At 35.7% G+C, this 16063-nt stretch overlaps 5 protein-coding genes and 1 pseudogene across 13 annotated transcripts; 4 read left to right on the forward strand and 2 right to left on the reverse strand.

The window, feature by feature from the left end:
• Positions 1-369: 369 nt before the first annotated feature.
• Positions 370-5851, reverse strand: LOC149527712 (pentatricopeptide repeat-containing protein At3g29230-like; annotated as a pseudogene). Its single transcript, XR_016351760.1, has 5 exons — positions 5821-5851; positions 2825-4865; positions 2626-2741; positions 840-976; positions 370-741 (listed from the first exon to the last, which is right to left on the reverse strand). The product of XR_016351760.1 is annotated as a pentatricopeptide repeat-containing protein At3g29230-like (transcript).
• Positions 370-8577, reverse strand: LOC110419195 (pentatricopeptide (PPR) repeat-containing protein). Of its 8 annotated transcripts, XM_021432197.2 has the most exons (8): positions 6366-8577; positions 5821-5890; positions 5411-5739; positions 5004-5080; positions 2825-4267; positions 2626-2741; positions 840-976; positions 370-741 (listed from the first exon to the last, which is right to left on the reverse strand). In XM_021432197.2, exon 1 carries the CDS (start codon positions 8561-8563, stop codon positions 6407-6409), a length of 2157 nt encoding a protein of 718 aa, XP_021287872.1. In that variant the 5' UTR covers positions 8564-8577; the 3' UTR covers positions 370-741; positions 840-976; positions 2626-2741; positions 2825-4267; positions 5004-5080; positions 5411-5739; positions 5821-5890; positions 6366-6406. The 8 variants fall into 8 exon arrangements, with proteins under 8 accessions (XP_021287872.1, XP_021287864.1, XP_021287855.1 ...); XM_021432189.2 differs by having other exon boundaries at positions 2825-5080; XM_021432180.2 differs by having other exon boundaries at positions 2825-5288.
• On the forward strand, positions 570-2141 carry LOC110419231 (expansin-like B1). Its single transcript, XM_021432210.2, has 5 exons — positions 570-762; positions 850-956; positions 1101-1282; positions 1446-1578; positions 1705-2141. Exons 1-5 carry the CDS (start codon positions 570-572, stop codon positions 1906-1908), a joined length of 819 nt encoding a protein of 272 aa, XP_021287885.1. The 3' UTR covers positions 1909-2141.
• A 1503-nt stretch (positions 8578-10080) lies between the features above and the next one.
• Positions 10081-11104, forward strand: LOC110422954 (non-specific lipid-transfer protein 4.1-like). Its single transcript, XM_021437024.2, has 2 exons — positions 10081-10681; positions 10791-11104. The coding sequence occupies exons 1-2, from the start codon at positions 10092-10094 to the stop codon at positions 10798-10800; spliced, it is 600 nt and encodes a 199-aa protein (XP_021292699.1). The 5' UTR covers positions 10081-10091; the 3' UTR covers positions 10801-11104.
• Positions 11105-13057: 1953 nt separating this feature from the next.
• Positions 13058-15221, forward strand: MAMYB (Duplicated homeodomain-like superfamily protein). Its single transcript, XM_021423415.2, has 2 exons — positions 13058-14186; positions 15082-15221. Exon 1 carries the CDS (start codon positions 13147-13149, stop codon positions 14137-14139), a length of 993 nt encoding a protein of 330 aa, XP_021279090.1. The 5' UTR covers positions 13058-13146; the 3' UTR covers positions 14140-14186; positions 15082-15221.
• Positions 15166-15702, forward strand: LOC110412797 (allyl alcohol dehydrogenase-like protein). Its single transcript, XM_021423425.2, has one exon. The coding sequence runs from the start codon at positions 15299-15301 to the stop codon at positions 15575-15577; it is 279 nt and encodes a 92-aa protein (XP_021279100.1). The 5' UTR covers positions 15166-15298; the 3' UTR covers positions 15578-15702.
• The last annotated feature ends 361 nt before the right edge of the window (positions 15703-16063 follow it).

A 16063-nucleotide genomic window follows, 5' to 3' on the forward strand; every position in this document is an offset into this window, starting at 1 on the left:
TAGCTATTGTTTCAACATCCAACCTACTTGCAACCTCTCTCTTTCTCTCTCTAGTTAGGTAAGTAAAGAGTCAATAAGACCAAACCCGTCATGGTCAAATATATAGCTATTGCATGAACAAATTAGAAAACGTTTTGAGGCATCCAACATTTTCACATTTAGTCTTATAAATATAACATTTCTTCTGATGTGAATGATGATATCGGTAGCAGAACTATGAAGATTGCAAACAGAACAAAATCTTCATCTTCAAATGGCAGTTTGGGAGAACATTAATTAATTAATAACACTACAATAAAGTCTAGCTGCATGACTATTGTCAAAATACTCGTAGGAGATTTCAATAAGGAAAGGAAAAGTGCTTCAGAATTTGAAAAGTCAAGAGGGATGTTTCCACATAGTTCCATAACAAGTACTTCTAAGTCTAAAACAATAGCTGGGAAATACAATCCTAACAGAATTCCACTCAATGTTTATTTACAAAATGTCAAAGTTGGCAAGGTTTACCAGACTACGATATTTTGGCTGCTTGCTTCACTATAAATACCAGCTGCAGACCCCGTTATTCCATGCCCTTATCTTCTTTGATTTCATTGTCTTTGCTCATTGAATCCTCTATGGCTCTTTCTCTTCAATCCCTTTTGATCCTTTTCGCAGCTTTGCTTCTCACACAAAGTCTGGCAGAGGCAGCAACATGCAGCAACTGTTTCACCCATTCACGAGCAGCCTACTATCCAAACTCTGATGAACATGGAACAGATGGTAAGGGAATACATACAAGGAATGCGTACTGCGTATTGTGCATAATACCGACATAAATGCTCACAAATTTTCTTAACTGAATTCCAGTAGGTGCATGCGGTTTTGGCTCCTTTGGAGCAACAATAAATGGTGGAGATGTATCCACAGCGTCTGAACTCTACCGTAATGGTGTTGGTTGTGGTGCTTGCTACCAGGTATTAAAGAAAGATGTGCCCTTGCACATGTCAAGAAATTTAAGTATAGATGCCCTTTTACATGCTTAAATAATATTAAACATGCTCTTTTATGATGCAAATCGCACTTTCAATTTACATTGAACCAATTCTTACTTTTGCAAGGTGAGGTGCACCAACAGCAAATATTGCTCAGACAAAGGTGTGACAGTGGTTATAACTGATCAAGGCTCAGGTCACAATACCGACTTTATCCTGAGCAGACGAGCCTTTGGTAGGATGGCTCAGACCACAGATGCAGCTGCATCTCTATTAGCCCAGGGAGTTGTTGACATTGAATATAGGCGGTAAGATTTCTCTACATTGAGATGCATTTAAGAAAGAAGCATCTTCAGGAAAATGTTGTACACTTCCCCTTTTTATTCTCCTTAGTAGCAAGAAACCAGAAGTATACCACATAATGATATGACTAACTCATGGATCTCTTACACAATTCCTCTCTTTATACAGTGTTTCATGCAGCTACCCCAACAAAAATATCACTATCATGATTGATGGGAACAGCAGTTACCCTCATTATTTGGCATTTGTTCTATGGTATCAACAAGGTGACAAGGATATCACAGCAGTGCAGCTATGTGAGGTATTATGCTCTTTCTGAAAATAACTTTCTGTTTAGTCTTCTCAACTGGTATGGACCAACTAAGGAGTAGTAAAGCGAGGATGAATTTGTTAACACTTATTAACGGGTTCCGTCTAATATGTGCAGACTCAAAACTTTGTGTGCAAGCTATTGGATAGGAGTTATGGAGCAGTATGGACAACCACTTCACCACCAAGTGGTCCATTGTCTTTAAGGATGCTATTGAGTGGAGAGGATGGAGATGAGTCATGGATTGTTCCTATTAATAACATACCAGAAAATTGGAAAGGTGGAGAAACATATGACACCGGAGTTCAAATTAATATCTAGAAATATGCACCAGAGTCATTCATTTCTTTGTTTTAGCAATACCAATAAAAGAATTAAGTCCCTAGCTTTCTTCAAAAATGTCTTTCATTTTGTTTAATTGGTTAGTATATATTTTATTATTTTTGTGTCAAGGAAGGGATGACAAACTTTACTAAGAGATATTCTTATGTTTTCTTTGTAATATTGACTAATGAAATTTTATGTTTCTTAAATAAAGAATTAAATTTCTCAAAGCAGTCATCTATAAAACAGCACTAAACATATGGTCAAGGAAAAGACCTTGACTTCTACTTCTAAACATAGTTCTCAAGTTTTATTGTTACTCCTGATTTTAGCCACAAACATAGTATTCCATTACTTAACCATACCAAACAAATTTCATAATTTTCATGACAATTCAACATACCCTGATTGTTCAGGCAGCAAATCCAGCAGTGGTTCTTAAAGACCTAATTACAAAAACGACCTCCTATCCATTCTCATAATGCTTCTTCCATTAGTTTCCAATATAGCTAAAATATGAATAAGTCCAATTAATATTAGCAAAAATACAGTGCCTTATCATGATGCTATTCAGAAGTGCAACAAATATCAGCTTATGTCAACATGTATATTCAGAATAGATTTCCAAACATTAACCTACAAGGAAGAACTTTAATAATCATCACAAGAGGGCAAGGGGGAAAAAATTGAAGGTTCAAAGTTAAGTATACTTACAAATAATGGCAAAGTAAGATGATACTGTTTGGTGATAATCCCTACTTGAAGCAGGTGCAGAAAGAAGGGAAGTTCTCCAACTAGATTCTCGAATAGCATAGCAAAAGCTGAACGAACTTCCCAGAAATTTACATTTGAGTAATCTATTACCTAAAAAAAAATTTTAAAGTTTGAATCAGGTGGAAGTGGGTCAACACACCTCTTCAGCTTTACATTGTCGTGGCCTTATCCTGATAAACTGCAGTCGGATATTCTAAGCCCATCCAGTTGTTATGTTTATATAATTGTAGCCATTGCCCTACCCATGCCCTTTTCTAGAGATGTATTCTCTGGAATTTTTATTCTTTGACCAGCTACAAGTTCCTTTTGTGCGTTTTTCCAATCATTTCATTCTCCCCAAAATCTTAAACCCCAAAAGAATCTCCACAAGACAGTTTTAACTGAACGCCCAACTCCATCAACATAGAGTATATCATGGTTCTCTGATGCGGTGATGCACTTGTTTCTGACAATTCCCTATCTTTGATGAACTTTCTAATAATTTCTACTTCACCCCACTTCTCTTTCACCGAATATATGTAAGATAATAATACATATGGCCCAACATCCATCGGTTCCAACTCAATTAGCCGCTTGGCTATGAGCTCTCCAAGCCCTAATTTCGAATGGGTCCTACATGCAGAAAGCAGAGCTCTCCACAGGGCAGCCCCTGCCTGCACAGGCATCTTCCCCTTAAGCCCTTTTGAATGTTTCACCAAACCAACCTAAGTAGATGAAACATGCAACCAAAGTGCTCCACCTCGGGTTCAATCTTGTAAACTCAGCACATTATATCAAGGCACCACCAACCCTCAAAAACCTTTCCTGCCTTCTTACATGCAGATAAGCAACTGAGAAAAGTAGCAGCATCAGGCATTCGACCTCTCTTCTCCACATCAATGAACATCTCAAGGGCTTTCTCAACATGGCCGTGCATACCATATCCTGTGATCATGGAAGTCCATGAGAACACATTTTTGTCAGGCATCTGATCAAAAACATCTCTAGCCAAATCCATACCCCTACATTTTGCATACGTTGTCAACAGAGTAGTTGAAAGTAACATTGCATTTGATCTTGTTATTGTCAATAAAAGAATGTACCCACAAGCCCTTATCAAGCCTCCTCAAATTTGCACATGCTGTCATTATGCTAACAAGAGAAGCACTATTAGGCCTAACCTCTGTTCTTTCAATCATCCTATCAAACAACATTAAAGTCTGGCTCACATACTTCTTACATCAAACATATAATGACAACATGATGTTCTAGGAAACAACATCCCTTACAGGCATCTGATCAAAAAGCTTACGGGCCTCTGAAATATTTTCAATCCTTGCATACCCATCAATCATACAATTCCAAGAAAAAAGATCTCTAAACAGCATCTTTTCAAACAACTCTCTCGCCACCTCCATTTCCGCAACACCCGCATAACCTGCAATGATTGAATTCCAACTAAAATTATCCCTCTTAGGCATCTCATTGAACAGCTCACGTGCAACACAACCTGCTCATTCTTCACATAACCATCAATCATCGAATTCCAAGTCACTAAATCCAACACAAACCCATCATCAAACACCTCACGGGTAATCGCAATCTGCCCACAAAACGAATACATGCGAATCAAAGAATTCTTAACACATAAATTAGACTCCAACCCAAGTTTCAAAACCCGGGCATGAACCTTTTCCCCTTCTTTCAAAAACCTAATCTCAGCATAAATTTTCAATAACAATGGAAAAGTATACTCATTATGCTCAATCAATTTACCCACCATTTTTTCTTAGTAGAAACTCAAAGCACCAAATGGGTCATTAAAATCCAAAAAACCCTTCAACACAATATTACCAATGAAAGTATCAGGCTCTTTGATACAATCAAATACCAAAACGGCCTAAGAAACTGACTTCAAAGAGTTGCAGAGCTTTTTCAATACCCGGGTCACCACGGGAGCGTGTTGGAGGAGGTCAGACTTGAGGAGTTGAGTGTGGATTTGGTTGAATGGATTGAAACAAGTGCATGATTCTAAGACTCATAAAATGGGGCGGGTTCTTCTTAAAATGACTGGTCGCTGTTGTTGGTTGTCTCGTGACGTGGGATTTTGAGTTGGTGATCGTTGGGCCACAGCTTTGGTTGGGGTTCAGAGAGGTTTTTCTGGGCTTTGAGGAATTTGTCGATAGTGAGTGAGGATAAGCCTGTTGAAGCGACCAGTCATTTCTTTGCTGTTCTCGTTGTTTGGCGGGAAGGCTTTGGCTTCCAAATTTATAGACAGAAGCGGTAGATATTCAGTGTGTTGGGACCAAAAGGAAAAACAAAAAGGAAATGAATAATACCTTAAATAAACAAATAGCAGATCTTGCCTTTGTACCATTTCACTTGATGTCAAGTATGTGTCTTAAGCAGATATTGCCTGTCAAGTTCAAAACTTAAAAGTTAAAACTGCTGAAAATTGATAAAGGAAAATAAGTGTGAGTGTTTCCTTGGCCATGATTTCACTTTGTGCAAGGGTTGCTGATAGCCTGATAGCAGTCAGGTGCCTGCAGCTTTGCAGTCAAACAGTTTCTTGGGTCTTAGCCCCATTTTGTTAGCTTGATAAAATCCTTTTCCCAATGGTTAAACTGACAGCATCAACGATGCACCTTTGATCAGGAAATGAATAAAATTACACAGCTAAGAAGCCATATGTGATCATCAGGAAGAAACAAGGGCACCAAGTTTTGACAGAAGAAGGAAAACTCACAATGCATTAAACTCTTCTTTTGTATCTACATTATACTTTGAAAACAGCCTCAAGAAGTACATTATCCAGCACTCAAAGAGCATAGTAAAAGCAATGGTAGGTATTTGATCGTATCCTCTCTGTGGCTGGCATTCGGGGACTTCATTCTGCTTTTGCAAACTTTATTTCTTCACCAATCTCCTTGTTGCATGTTACTTGGCACGAAAATCTCCGAGTGATCAAATGGTGATTATTATTTAAATGGGAAATAACCACGAAATTGGGCCCATATAAAATATTCTGATTTCTTCATTTTCTAATGATCTTCTAAGACTATATATAAGGATTTTCTGCAATTTTTAAGCAGTGTACCAAAGTCAGAAATGAACTATCTGCAATTCAGGTCACTAACAGACAAGTCAATTAATTACCTTGGCCACATGTGCCATGGGACCACCCCATCTTGCCTTCAACATTTTATCATTGAGTCCTATATCATTCCTGCAACCAGATGATGCAAATGTAAATAGCTATTGCAAGCAGACGATTAAAAAGAAAAGCCTGCTCTTCATGGCAAGGTAAGGAAAGAAACCAGCAACTTGTACTCTGTAGTGTTCTGTTGGTGAACATGGATGGTGTTTCTTAATTCTTTCCAATTTTGTTTATTCTTTTTGGGGTCTAAGATCATCACTTAGGAAATAGGCTTCATTTTCAGTCATAATATAGCATCTTGTGGCAGTAGATGATAAGGTTAAAAAGCATTGCATGGCCTTTCCCTCTGTAACTTGTTAAACTAACAACATGAAGAAGAGGAAGTGCCCAAAAACTCCCAAATGCTCACAGAAGAACATTTTGATGATGTAGGTTCCTGTGGAAATTTTTGCAATGTGCTCATCTTCCCTCATTCAACAACATAAAATAGAATTTTAAGCCAAAAGAACTACAAGTTAACTGTTGTAGTTATCTTCAGTCTCACCTGGCTCAAGCAAATGGTTTGCTCTTCTCAAGTTCTAACGCTTACAACCTGGCATCAGCATCTTGCTCAAGCGTTAGAACTCTCCCATTCAGTTGTATCCAACTGCACCCAGGGACTTTTCTTACTCCTCTCAATCCCATTTCCTTTCTCAACTTTTGCTCTGCCAAGTACAGACCTCTTGCTGCATATATATTGCAGAGAACCACATGGGCAGGTGCATTCAGTGGGTCCAGCTCAAGCAGTTTTTGGGCAGCATGTTTAGCAATCTCTGCTCCTGTCTCACTGAATCCACATGCACCAAGCAATGCTCCCCAAATAGCACGATCTGGTTCAAAAGGTAGTCTCAATACAAACTCTTCTGCTTCCCTTATTCTCCCAGCTCTGCCCAGAAGATTGATTACAGAAACATAATGCTCTAAACTAGGTTGAATTCCATATATATCCCTCATTGAATTAAATAATTCCAATGCTTTACTGATAAGGCCTACATGGCAACATGCTGATAGAATACCCAAAAAGGTAACAGAATTCGGGTGAATTCCAGATTCAAGCATGGCTTCAAAAATCTTTAGAGCTTCATTTGCTAGCCCATGATGTGAAAATCCCATGATCATTGAATTCCATGAAACCAAATCCCGAGAGACCATAGTTGAGAATATGTTATATGCATCATCTATTACCCCACATTTTGCATACATGGAGATAAGAGAATTCTCAAGAATCAAATCAAATTCATACTGTGTTTTGATAAGCATGCAATGGAACTGTCTCCCCTGATCAAGATCTGCTGTAGCTCCAGCAGCTCCAAAAAGAATGGAATATGTAGCATTCAGAGGAAAAACACCTTGTGCCTTCATTCCCAAAAATAAAGAGATAGCTTCTACAAAAAGTTCATTTTGGACATAACCTGAAATCATTGCTGTCCATGCAACTGCATCCCTTTCTGGCATGTTGTTAAATAGATAACAAGCCTTTGATACTTGTCCAATCCTCAAATACCCATCAATCATTGAAGTCCATGAAATCTTATCCTTGATAGGTGATATGTCAAACATGTACTGAGCCTCTTCCAACTGTCCAATACGAATATAACCATTAATCATTGAATTACACGATTGAACGGCAGAGTTATTCAAGTTCTTTTTGAATATATAAAATGCAAAGTGCATGATACCAAATACTGAATACATGTGAATGAGCCCTCTAGATAACCTGCCATCATAATCATCACATTCCCAGCCATCAACAATTACTTGTGCATGTAACTGCTTGCCAAGAAAAGGAAATCCCATGCCAGCACAAGAATAAGCAAGAGATACAAAAGTCTCATTGTTAGGTCTTATTTCATAGTTCCCTTTCATTTCAAGAAAAAGCAACAGGGCCTCTTCGTAGAAACCATTCCAAGTAAATCCTCCAATCATGGCAGTCCAAGAAACAATATTCCTCTCAGGCATTCTACAAAACAAACAATATCCTTCATTTATTTCACCGGCCCTGCAATAACCTGCTATCATACTAGTCCATGTAACCACATTCCTATCCTCCATTTCCTCAAACAAAATTCTAGCTTCTTTCATTCTACAATTCTCAGCATATCCAGCAATCATAGTGTTCCATGAAATTATGTTACGCACCGGCATTGCATCAAAAACCAACCTTGCCTCCTCCAAATCGCCATTCCTAATCAGCCCACCAATCAGAGAATTCCACGACACAACATTCTTTTCAGGCATGTCATAGAAAAATTTCTTTCCTTCACAAACTCTACCACTTTCCAACAACCCACATAACATCGAAGTCCACGAAACCACATTCCTTTCAGGCATTTCCCCGAAAAACCTCCTTGCTTCACTCATCCTCCCACACTGTACAAAACCCGACAACATGGCATTATAACTAACAATGTTCCTCTCAGGCATGATATCAAACAGCGCCTTGGCTTCATTAATGAAACCATCCCTTGAGAACTTTGAGAGAAGAGAAGTCAAGTGAACAACGCGGGCATGGTTGCTTCTGTGGGGCATTTTGTCGAGCAGGTTACGGGCTTCTTGGAAACGGTGATTTAACAGGTAATAGAGAAGTCGGGAGTCATTAAAAGTGAGTTTTGAGTAATGCATATTTGAGAATATTGTTTGAGAGAAGGAACGAACATAGAGGGGATGGTAAGGAAGAAGAGAAAATAAAGAGCGAGAGAGCATTAGCAGCTATTCCGAAAGGGTGTCGAAAAAAATTTAAAATCAACTAACGAAGCTTTGGAATTTATGTCCATAGATTGAAACGGCGACGTTGAAGTCAGACTTTTTGCCGAAAAACTTGCGGTGCGGTTTACAAGTTTATAATCAACAAAAAATATTTAAGATGACAAATTTTAAATTATAATATCGTATTAAATAAACTAATCTAATTATACTCCTCAAATTATAAAATTAATAAACTTCATTTAATTAGTAGAATTTCATCATATATATATATATATATATATATAGCTCATAGTATGATATTAGTAAAAGGACTTTTAGCTACAGTAAATAGTATATTGTTGGCAGGGATTGTCCTTAAAGAGACCTTGTCATTGTTAATGAATTTGGACCTAATAGAACAAATTATCCAGCTGGGATTGGGATTTTTTCAACAAACATATTGATTATTGGATATATGTAGCTAGCTGACATTATATTTGGTTGATTTATTTAATTTTAAATTGAGCAAGTCCGGTACATGTATTTAATTTCGTATTTTATATTTTTTTTTTGTTTATTTCATGAAATACTCATTTCACGAAATGATATTTGTCTCTTACTTTTTAAATGAGTAAAAAAATTTAATATAAATAGTAAAATACTCTTAATTTTATTTTTTAATCATAATTTCAAGTGGGTCATTAATTTTTAAAATAAATAGTCCATTTCAAAAAAATATTTTTTATTAAACATATAAATACAGTCGTTAGTGATTATTAATATTTCTAATAGTTTAATAACATGATAATATTAAAAAGATAATTTTACATTTCATCTATTTTAAAAATTATCATATTATATAAATTATATTTTTTAATTTTTTTTTTATGAAAAAAAAACCTATCCCCTATCTCTTCCTCGGCTCTGACCGAGGAGTGCCATCTCCCTTCCTTTGAGTGCTTATTGGGAGCACTGATCTGGTGCTTTTCATAATGGATCCGGTGCTCCCCATCGTGGGAGCACCATTAGCGTGTTCTTCAAGAAGTACAGATCTACAAGGATCTTGAGAGCACCAAATTTGGTGCTTTTTAAGAAATTTGATCGAATTTAAATAAAATCTAATCGTCGACCGATTTAAAAAGATTTAAAAAAATTGATACTTTAGATATTTTAATTAATCATTAATCTTGTTTAACTGTTTGGGATGGAATATATATTTTATAAATTAATGAATAGTAAGTAATTATGATTAAAAATTAAGGATAATAGAATATTTTACCTTCATATAAATGACAACCAGCTCTATTAAGTAGACTTCTCTAGTACTAGTTTTATACACATGAATATGGGGCTTGGTTAAGATGTCCATTCATGGCAAAACATTAAACATTAGATTTTCAACAGGTTGGACTCTTCCAAGGGAAGTAATCTTTCCGGATTTGATTGTACAAATTCCCACCAGCTCTAAAACCCAAGCAGTCACTTTACCTTAATTCACACCGGGATCATAGTTAGAGAACATTCACCTTCACGTTTCGCATAATTGATGCAAGAGTGCAATAATCGGTTCGGTGGTTTCTTAACACTGGGATTGTTTCGTAGTGGATTGCACAAATTGACATGGCCAGGCTTCTTTGGTTTGTTTCAAATAAAAATTCAATCAATCACACCTAACTTGGGTGTGAGAAACAAGAAAATCACTGTCCTCTCTTTCTTCTGGGTTAAAATATTTTCACTAGTTTCCTATAAAAAGCGGGCAAGAGCCAGTCCTGATTACCTCAAAGAGATGGCTTCAAGAATCAGAACCCCAGCTCTGGCTGCTGTTTTGCTGCTTCTCTTGCTTGCTTCTGCTCCAGCTTCAGACGCTGCGATTTCCTGCAGTGATGTGATCAAGGACCTGAGACCTTGCGTGAACTACCTCGTGAATGGGACTGGGAAACCGCCCTCTGCTTGTTGTGCTGGAGCCTCCGCTCTTGCGTCCGCCGCATCGTCCTCCTCTGACAGGAAGGCTGCTTGCGAATGCATCAAGTCAGCAGCTAAGAACATAAAACCAAACACCCAGTTAGCTCAGGCCCTTCCTGCTAATTGTGGAATCAATTTGCCCGTCACCATTTCACCTAACGTGGATTGTTCCAAGTACATAAATTTATACGCTTTTCTTTTTCTGTGCTCGAGATTCAACTTTCTTGTTCCATATATTGATTGAAAATTTCCTTTTTCCTTTTTTTGGCGTATCATTTTGCAGAGTTGGTTGAAGAGTTAAAGCGGCTCGAAGGAAAGTGAAGTTAAAGTCCTCCATTTGTGTGGGAGCTTAATTGTTTTGTAATAAACTGGAATCCCGTTATGACTTTTGGATTCCTTCGATGAATAAAGCTCAATCCCACCATCTACCCCGACTTTTTTTTTTGGTTTGTATATATGTGTTCACGTGCATTGTATTTAATTATTTATTATTTTTATATTTTTTATTAAAAAAAGGTTTCAGTGAGTAAATATTTATTGTCTGAAATTATATGTTATTTAATAATATGATTGTAAAAATAAATATTTCTAAATTTTGATTCATTTATGGGTTATGTTTACTCGAATTTAATGTTGGATAATAATAAATGTAACAGGTATACGAGAATAGACATTTGAATTTGATTCTTTTTAATGTTGGATAATAATAAATTCATTGGACAGATCATATTGTGAGAGTTTTTTTTTATTATTTTAGTTGATTGCTTCTCATTTCCCCCCATGGTATCCTTAAAAAATAAATTTTCCCTTAAAACAAATAATTATATCACTTATTGTAACTATTGTTATATACATTGACAGATTATTAAGTGATTTTTAGAATAAATTACTAAAAAAGTAATTTAATTTTTTAAAATTTTTTATTTTGATCATCAAACTTGAAAAAATAATGTTTTGACTATCAACATTTATATGTGTTATTATTTTTTTAATATAACATAATTTTTTTTTGTTTATTCACGTTGGAGGCTGATTGTTTTAAATAAAATTAGAGTTTGTACTTATTAATGAATATATTACTTTTTATTTATAAATAACTTTTTAGTATTTAAAATATGACAATATTAAACCAGCTTTATTCAAAACTTGGATTCAGGTCTTTTGCTAGAGATATTGCTTCTTCGCTTTCAGCAAGTCTTCAATGCTTTTACATATTTCAAGCTTTAAGCTCTTAATCCTTTTCTCTTACCGAGATTGTCCTGTGTCTTAAATTCCAACATTTTCCCTCCTTTTTTATTCCCTTTGCACTGTGTCCTTGCGTCGAGGAAGTATGGACGATTCGGGTGGACGTTCTAGCCGGCCGAGCAAACGAGCTCTACTAACCTCATCAAATCCATCAAATGTGCAAGAAAAAGGATAAGCAACCAAGAAAGAAAAGCAAAAAAAAATCCTAGATAGACAAGCTCGACAAGATAACAGGGTAATTCATTTTTTTTAATTCCGTCAATTGTTATTATAGCTAGTTTATGGAAATATTGGAAGAAAAAGAATTTTTTGAAGTAAAATAAATTCAATATACAAAATCTTTTTGTATTTTGTTTCAACATTTGAAAAATACTTAATATTCACCACAATTAATAAACTCGATGTTTCATATGATAAAGGAGGTGATGGTCGGACAAAAAATTAAATTATAGTTTAATAATGAAAGATAATTTTTTTTAAAAAAAATCTTGTAATCTTTTTTATAATTAATTAAAAAAAACGAAAAGTCTTGCAAAAAAATTTATCTTTTGGTTTAAAATTATGACATAATATTTTAAAAAAGTTCATAAATTATTCAAAAATTAAAATAACTCTTATAATTTTATTGTATTCAATTAAATTCTTATACTTTCATTTTGAATCATATAAGTTTTTATACTTTTATTTTTAATTAAATAAGTTTTTATTACTAATGATTGATTTATTCAAAATATCTTTTATCATTTTATATCGTATGATGCTAACGTGAGATATTAATATATTATAATTTATGATAATTTGACATATTAATATATTATAATTGATAACGATACAATATGTTAATTTGATAAGATAATATTTTTTATTATTTATAGACCACACAAACGTCATACAAGTGTCATATTGATATAAAATGATAAATGATATTTTAATTAATAATAATTAATCAATAAAGTTTATTTAATTTAAAATAAAGATATATAAATTTAATTGAAAGTAATAACAAAAAAAAACTTATTTAAGTTTTTTTAAATAATATATGAGCTGTATTATGACTAAAATTAACTTTAAAATAATTAATTCTACTACTTTTTCAAAATAAATGTTTTTTTATTAAATAAATAAATAAGATATTTTTTAAATTAAATGTATTTGGAGAACATTTCGTCATCTAATTAGTTCTAGATCCAATCTTATTTACGAAGCATCTCCGATGGACCGATATAGCACGACTAAGTTATGGACAATTGATTTCCTTCCTTCTGTTCTTTAATTAATAGGAATTATAAAAGGCTGTTGGACAAACTTTAAATAGAGAAAGTCAAAAGCTGTTGGTCTGTTTCTTAGTTTAGCCATCGCCACCCTAATTTTCTCTTCGCGAAAGCAAAGAAGAAATGGAGTTCTTGGACGAGGACACCAGACCCAGATTTCTCTTCCAATCACGCCTGCAAGCCTCTTCCTCATCCCATGAGAATACCCCACAAAAACCCTCCAAAACCTTACTTTTCCTTACGCTCTCAATCTCTTCCCTTCTTCTCTCTCTGTCCCTCTTCTCTCTCCACACCGAGCCCTTCAAATCCCTCTTCTTTTGGCTCTCCCTCTCACTGTTTCTAGGCCCTTTTGCTCCTCCTTCCCTCACCGGCGGTGACGTTCGCGTCGGTCATGGACCAATTATCCCTGATCCCATCGATGAAGAACCCCAACCTGAGCCTGAATCCAAGAAAAAATTTTCCCAGAAGCGGTCAAAGCCCGATAAAATTGACGAATTGGGTGGAAATCGTGGTTCGTCTGTGGAAAATGCAATTGGGTTTTCGAATTTAGAGGTGAAAAGTAAAAATTCAAATGGGTTTTCTAGTTTAGGGGGAAAAAAAGAAGATCTCCGGAGTGGTTTCGATGGCGAGGAGATGCAGTGGAGTGAGGCAGATGTGGAGATTTTGAAGAAACAAATGGTGAAGAATCCGGTGGGGAAGCCGGGTAGATGGGAGTCTATAGCAGCAGCCTTTAAGGGGAAACATACAACGGAGAGTGTGATAAAGAAAGCAAAAGAATTGGGAGAGAAGAAAGCGGGCGACAGTGATTCGTATGCGCAGTTTTTGAAGAATAGGAAGCCATTGGATACGAGAATTCACGGTGGAAATGACGGTGTAACGACGGAGGGCCAAGAAAATAGCGGTGGTGGTGACAATAATGCTGGAGAAAGGGGGTGGAGTTCAGGGGAAGACATTGCCTTGCTCAATGCTCTGAAGGCGTTCCCAAAGGATGCGCCAATGAGATGGGAGAAGATTGCGGCTGCTGTGCCTGGGAAATCAAAGGCAGCTTGTATGAAGAGAGTTGCTGAGTTGAAAAGGGATTATAGGAGCTCAAAAGCTAGTAATGAAGGGACTTAAAGCCTTTTGGCATTTTGGAATTTTGATCTGAAGGTAGCATCCAGGAGGTAACTGATGTTTCCCAATTGCATTCCTGTTTTGAGAGGATTCATTTTGCTGCATGTTTTTTGATACGGAATCAAGTTCATTTATAGATTTGTAAGCTGTTCCAGGCTTATTCTGTCACAATGCAAAATATAAATTGAGGGCATGGCATACTCTGGTTCTATTTATGTCTTAGTATTCGAGTTCTTGGATGGATTTCTTGGCTGTCTGAGATTTGGCCAGTGACATTTAAGTTCATCGTTCGGGCTCGTACAATTCAATTGCAGAATTTTGCTGATATTCCTTTTCTCTATCACGGTTGATTTCTACTCATCATGCATATATGAGAAACCTATATGTTTGGATTTCGAAGCTGGAGATGACAATATTTACTTACAAAGAGAACTTTAGTGCTAAAATCACTTAATCTCAGAAAAATTTGATATTGTTTATGAACTTTTTCTCTCTGTATGTTCAATCCTTGCGCCCTTGTGAACCATTCTGCAATTGGAAAGTGGAAATTTATCATGTTTTAACCATAATTATATGTGGGTCTATTAGTATTTAAAATAGATAATTTATTTAAAAGAATATCTTTCCTTAGGCACAAAAGTCATGTCCTTAGTCACCGGTTAATATTTTCTTTAGGTGAATAACGTTATTCACATTTAAAGACTAATTTAGATATTTTATGTTTATCTATTAACATCATTTACACATTTAAAGTGAATTATATATTTTGAATACTGTTTGATTTGTGTATAATTTTAAGCAAAACTTAAAAAAGATACATATATTTTTCTTTTTAATAAATTATCAGTAAATTAAATATTAATTTTTTAAATAAATAATTTTTTCATAACTTAAAATTTAATTTATTTTTAATTTTTTAAATTTTTATATTTTGTGATTAAGCAGGATGTCAATACCAAAAAGCATCCACCCTCCTGAGAAAACGCACCGTTTTGCTTCTAATGCAATTTGCAATTCCAAAAACACTAGGGCATCCTTGTAATTTCACATAGGCGCCCAATTCCATTCCCCTTATAAAAGCCCACTCTCCATTTTCCAAAAACCCTACGATTCCTATTCCATAAAATACCCTACGATTCCCGGAAAACTCGCACAACCAACAATGGGTCTTCTCTCTTGGTTCAGAGGCAATCCGAAAACAGAAACCCAAACCATACCGAAGCCCAACGAGACGCCGCAACCCGTTCCGGGAATGCACGGAGCCGTTGTAGTGCCCCGACCTGAGAGTGTTACAGTGTTCGAGTTCGGGTCCGTAGCGGCTACTGCTGATAAGGTTACGTTAGCCGGGTTCTGTCCCGTCTCCGACGAGCTCGAGCCTTGCCGCTGGGAAATTCTGCCCGCTAGTGGATCCGACGCTCCCCAGTTTCGCGTCGTCTTTTGACACTGAAAAATCGGTTGTAAGTCGGTAAAGAAAATTGATTGTAAGAAAGTTGAACGTTTAACATAGACTTGTTGTTTAGAGATTATTCTGATTTTGGGTAATGAGAAATACATTTTTCTTTTGAATTTTGTCTTCGTTTCTTTCTTTAATTTTAATTATAAGAATTTAGAAGGCAAATTCAGAGTACAAAGATGCCCAAATTATTATGCAGCAGGAAATATAGTTTGAATTTATTCTTTAGGGAGATTTTGAATCAATAATTTTTAATGTACTGATCGAAATTGCAAGCTATGAATATTCTCTTAAATTAGAGTTTGATGCATGCGTGACATTGTTTTTGGTAGGTGTATTGAAAATTAATGATTGGAAAGTTACTGAAAGACTTTTTATGGCTCTATCTACAATTAGCAGGGTGCGCTGGTCTAGAAATGTTCATCATATAAGCACCATCTTATGCTCCAGAAATCTCATGGATTTTTGGAGAAT

The sequence above is a fragment of the Theobroma umbraticum genome, unplaced genomic scaffold, assembly GCF_002168275.2.
Source record: "Theobroma umbraticum cultivar Fairchild unplaced genomic scaffold, ASM216827v3 scaffold_30.0, whole genome shotgun sequence".
Lineage (NCBI taxonomy): Eukaryota > Viridiplantae > Streptophyta > Magnoliopsida > Malvales > Malvaceae > Theobroma > Theobroma umbraticum.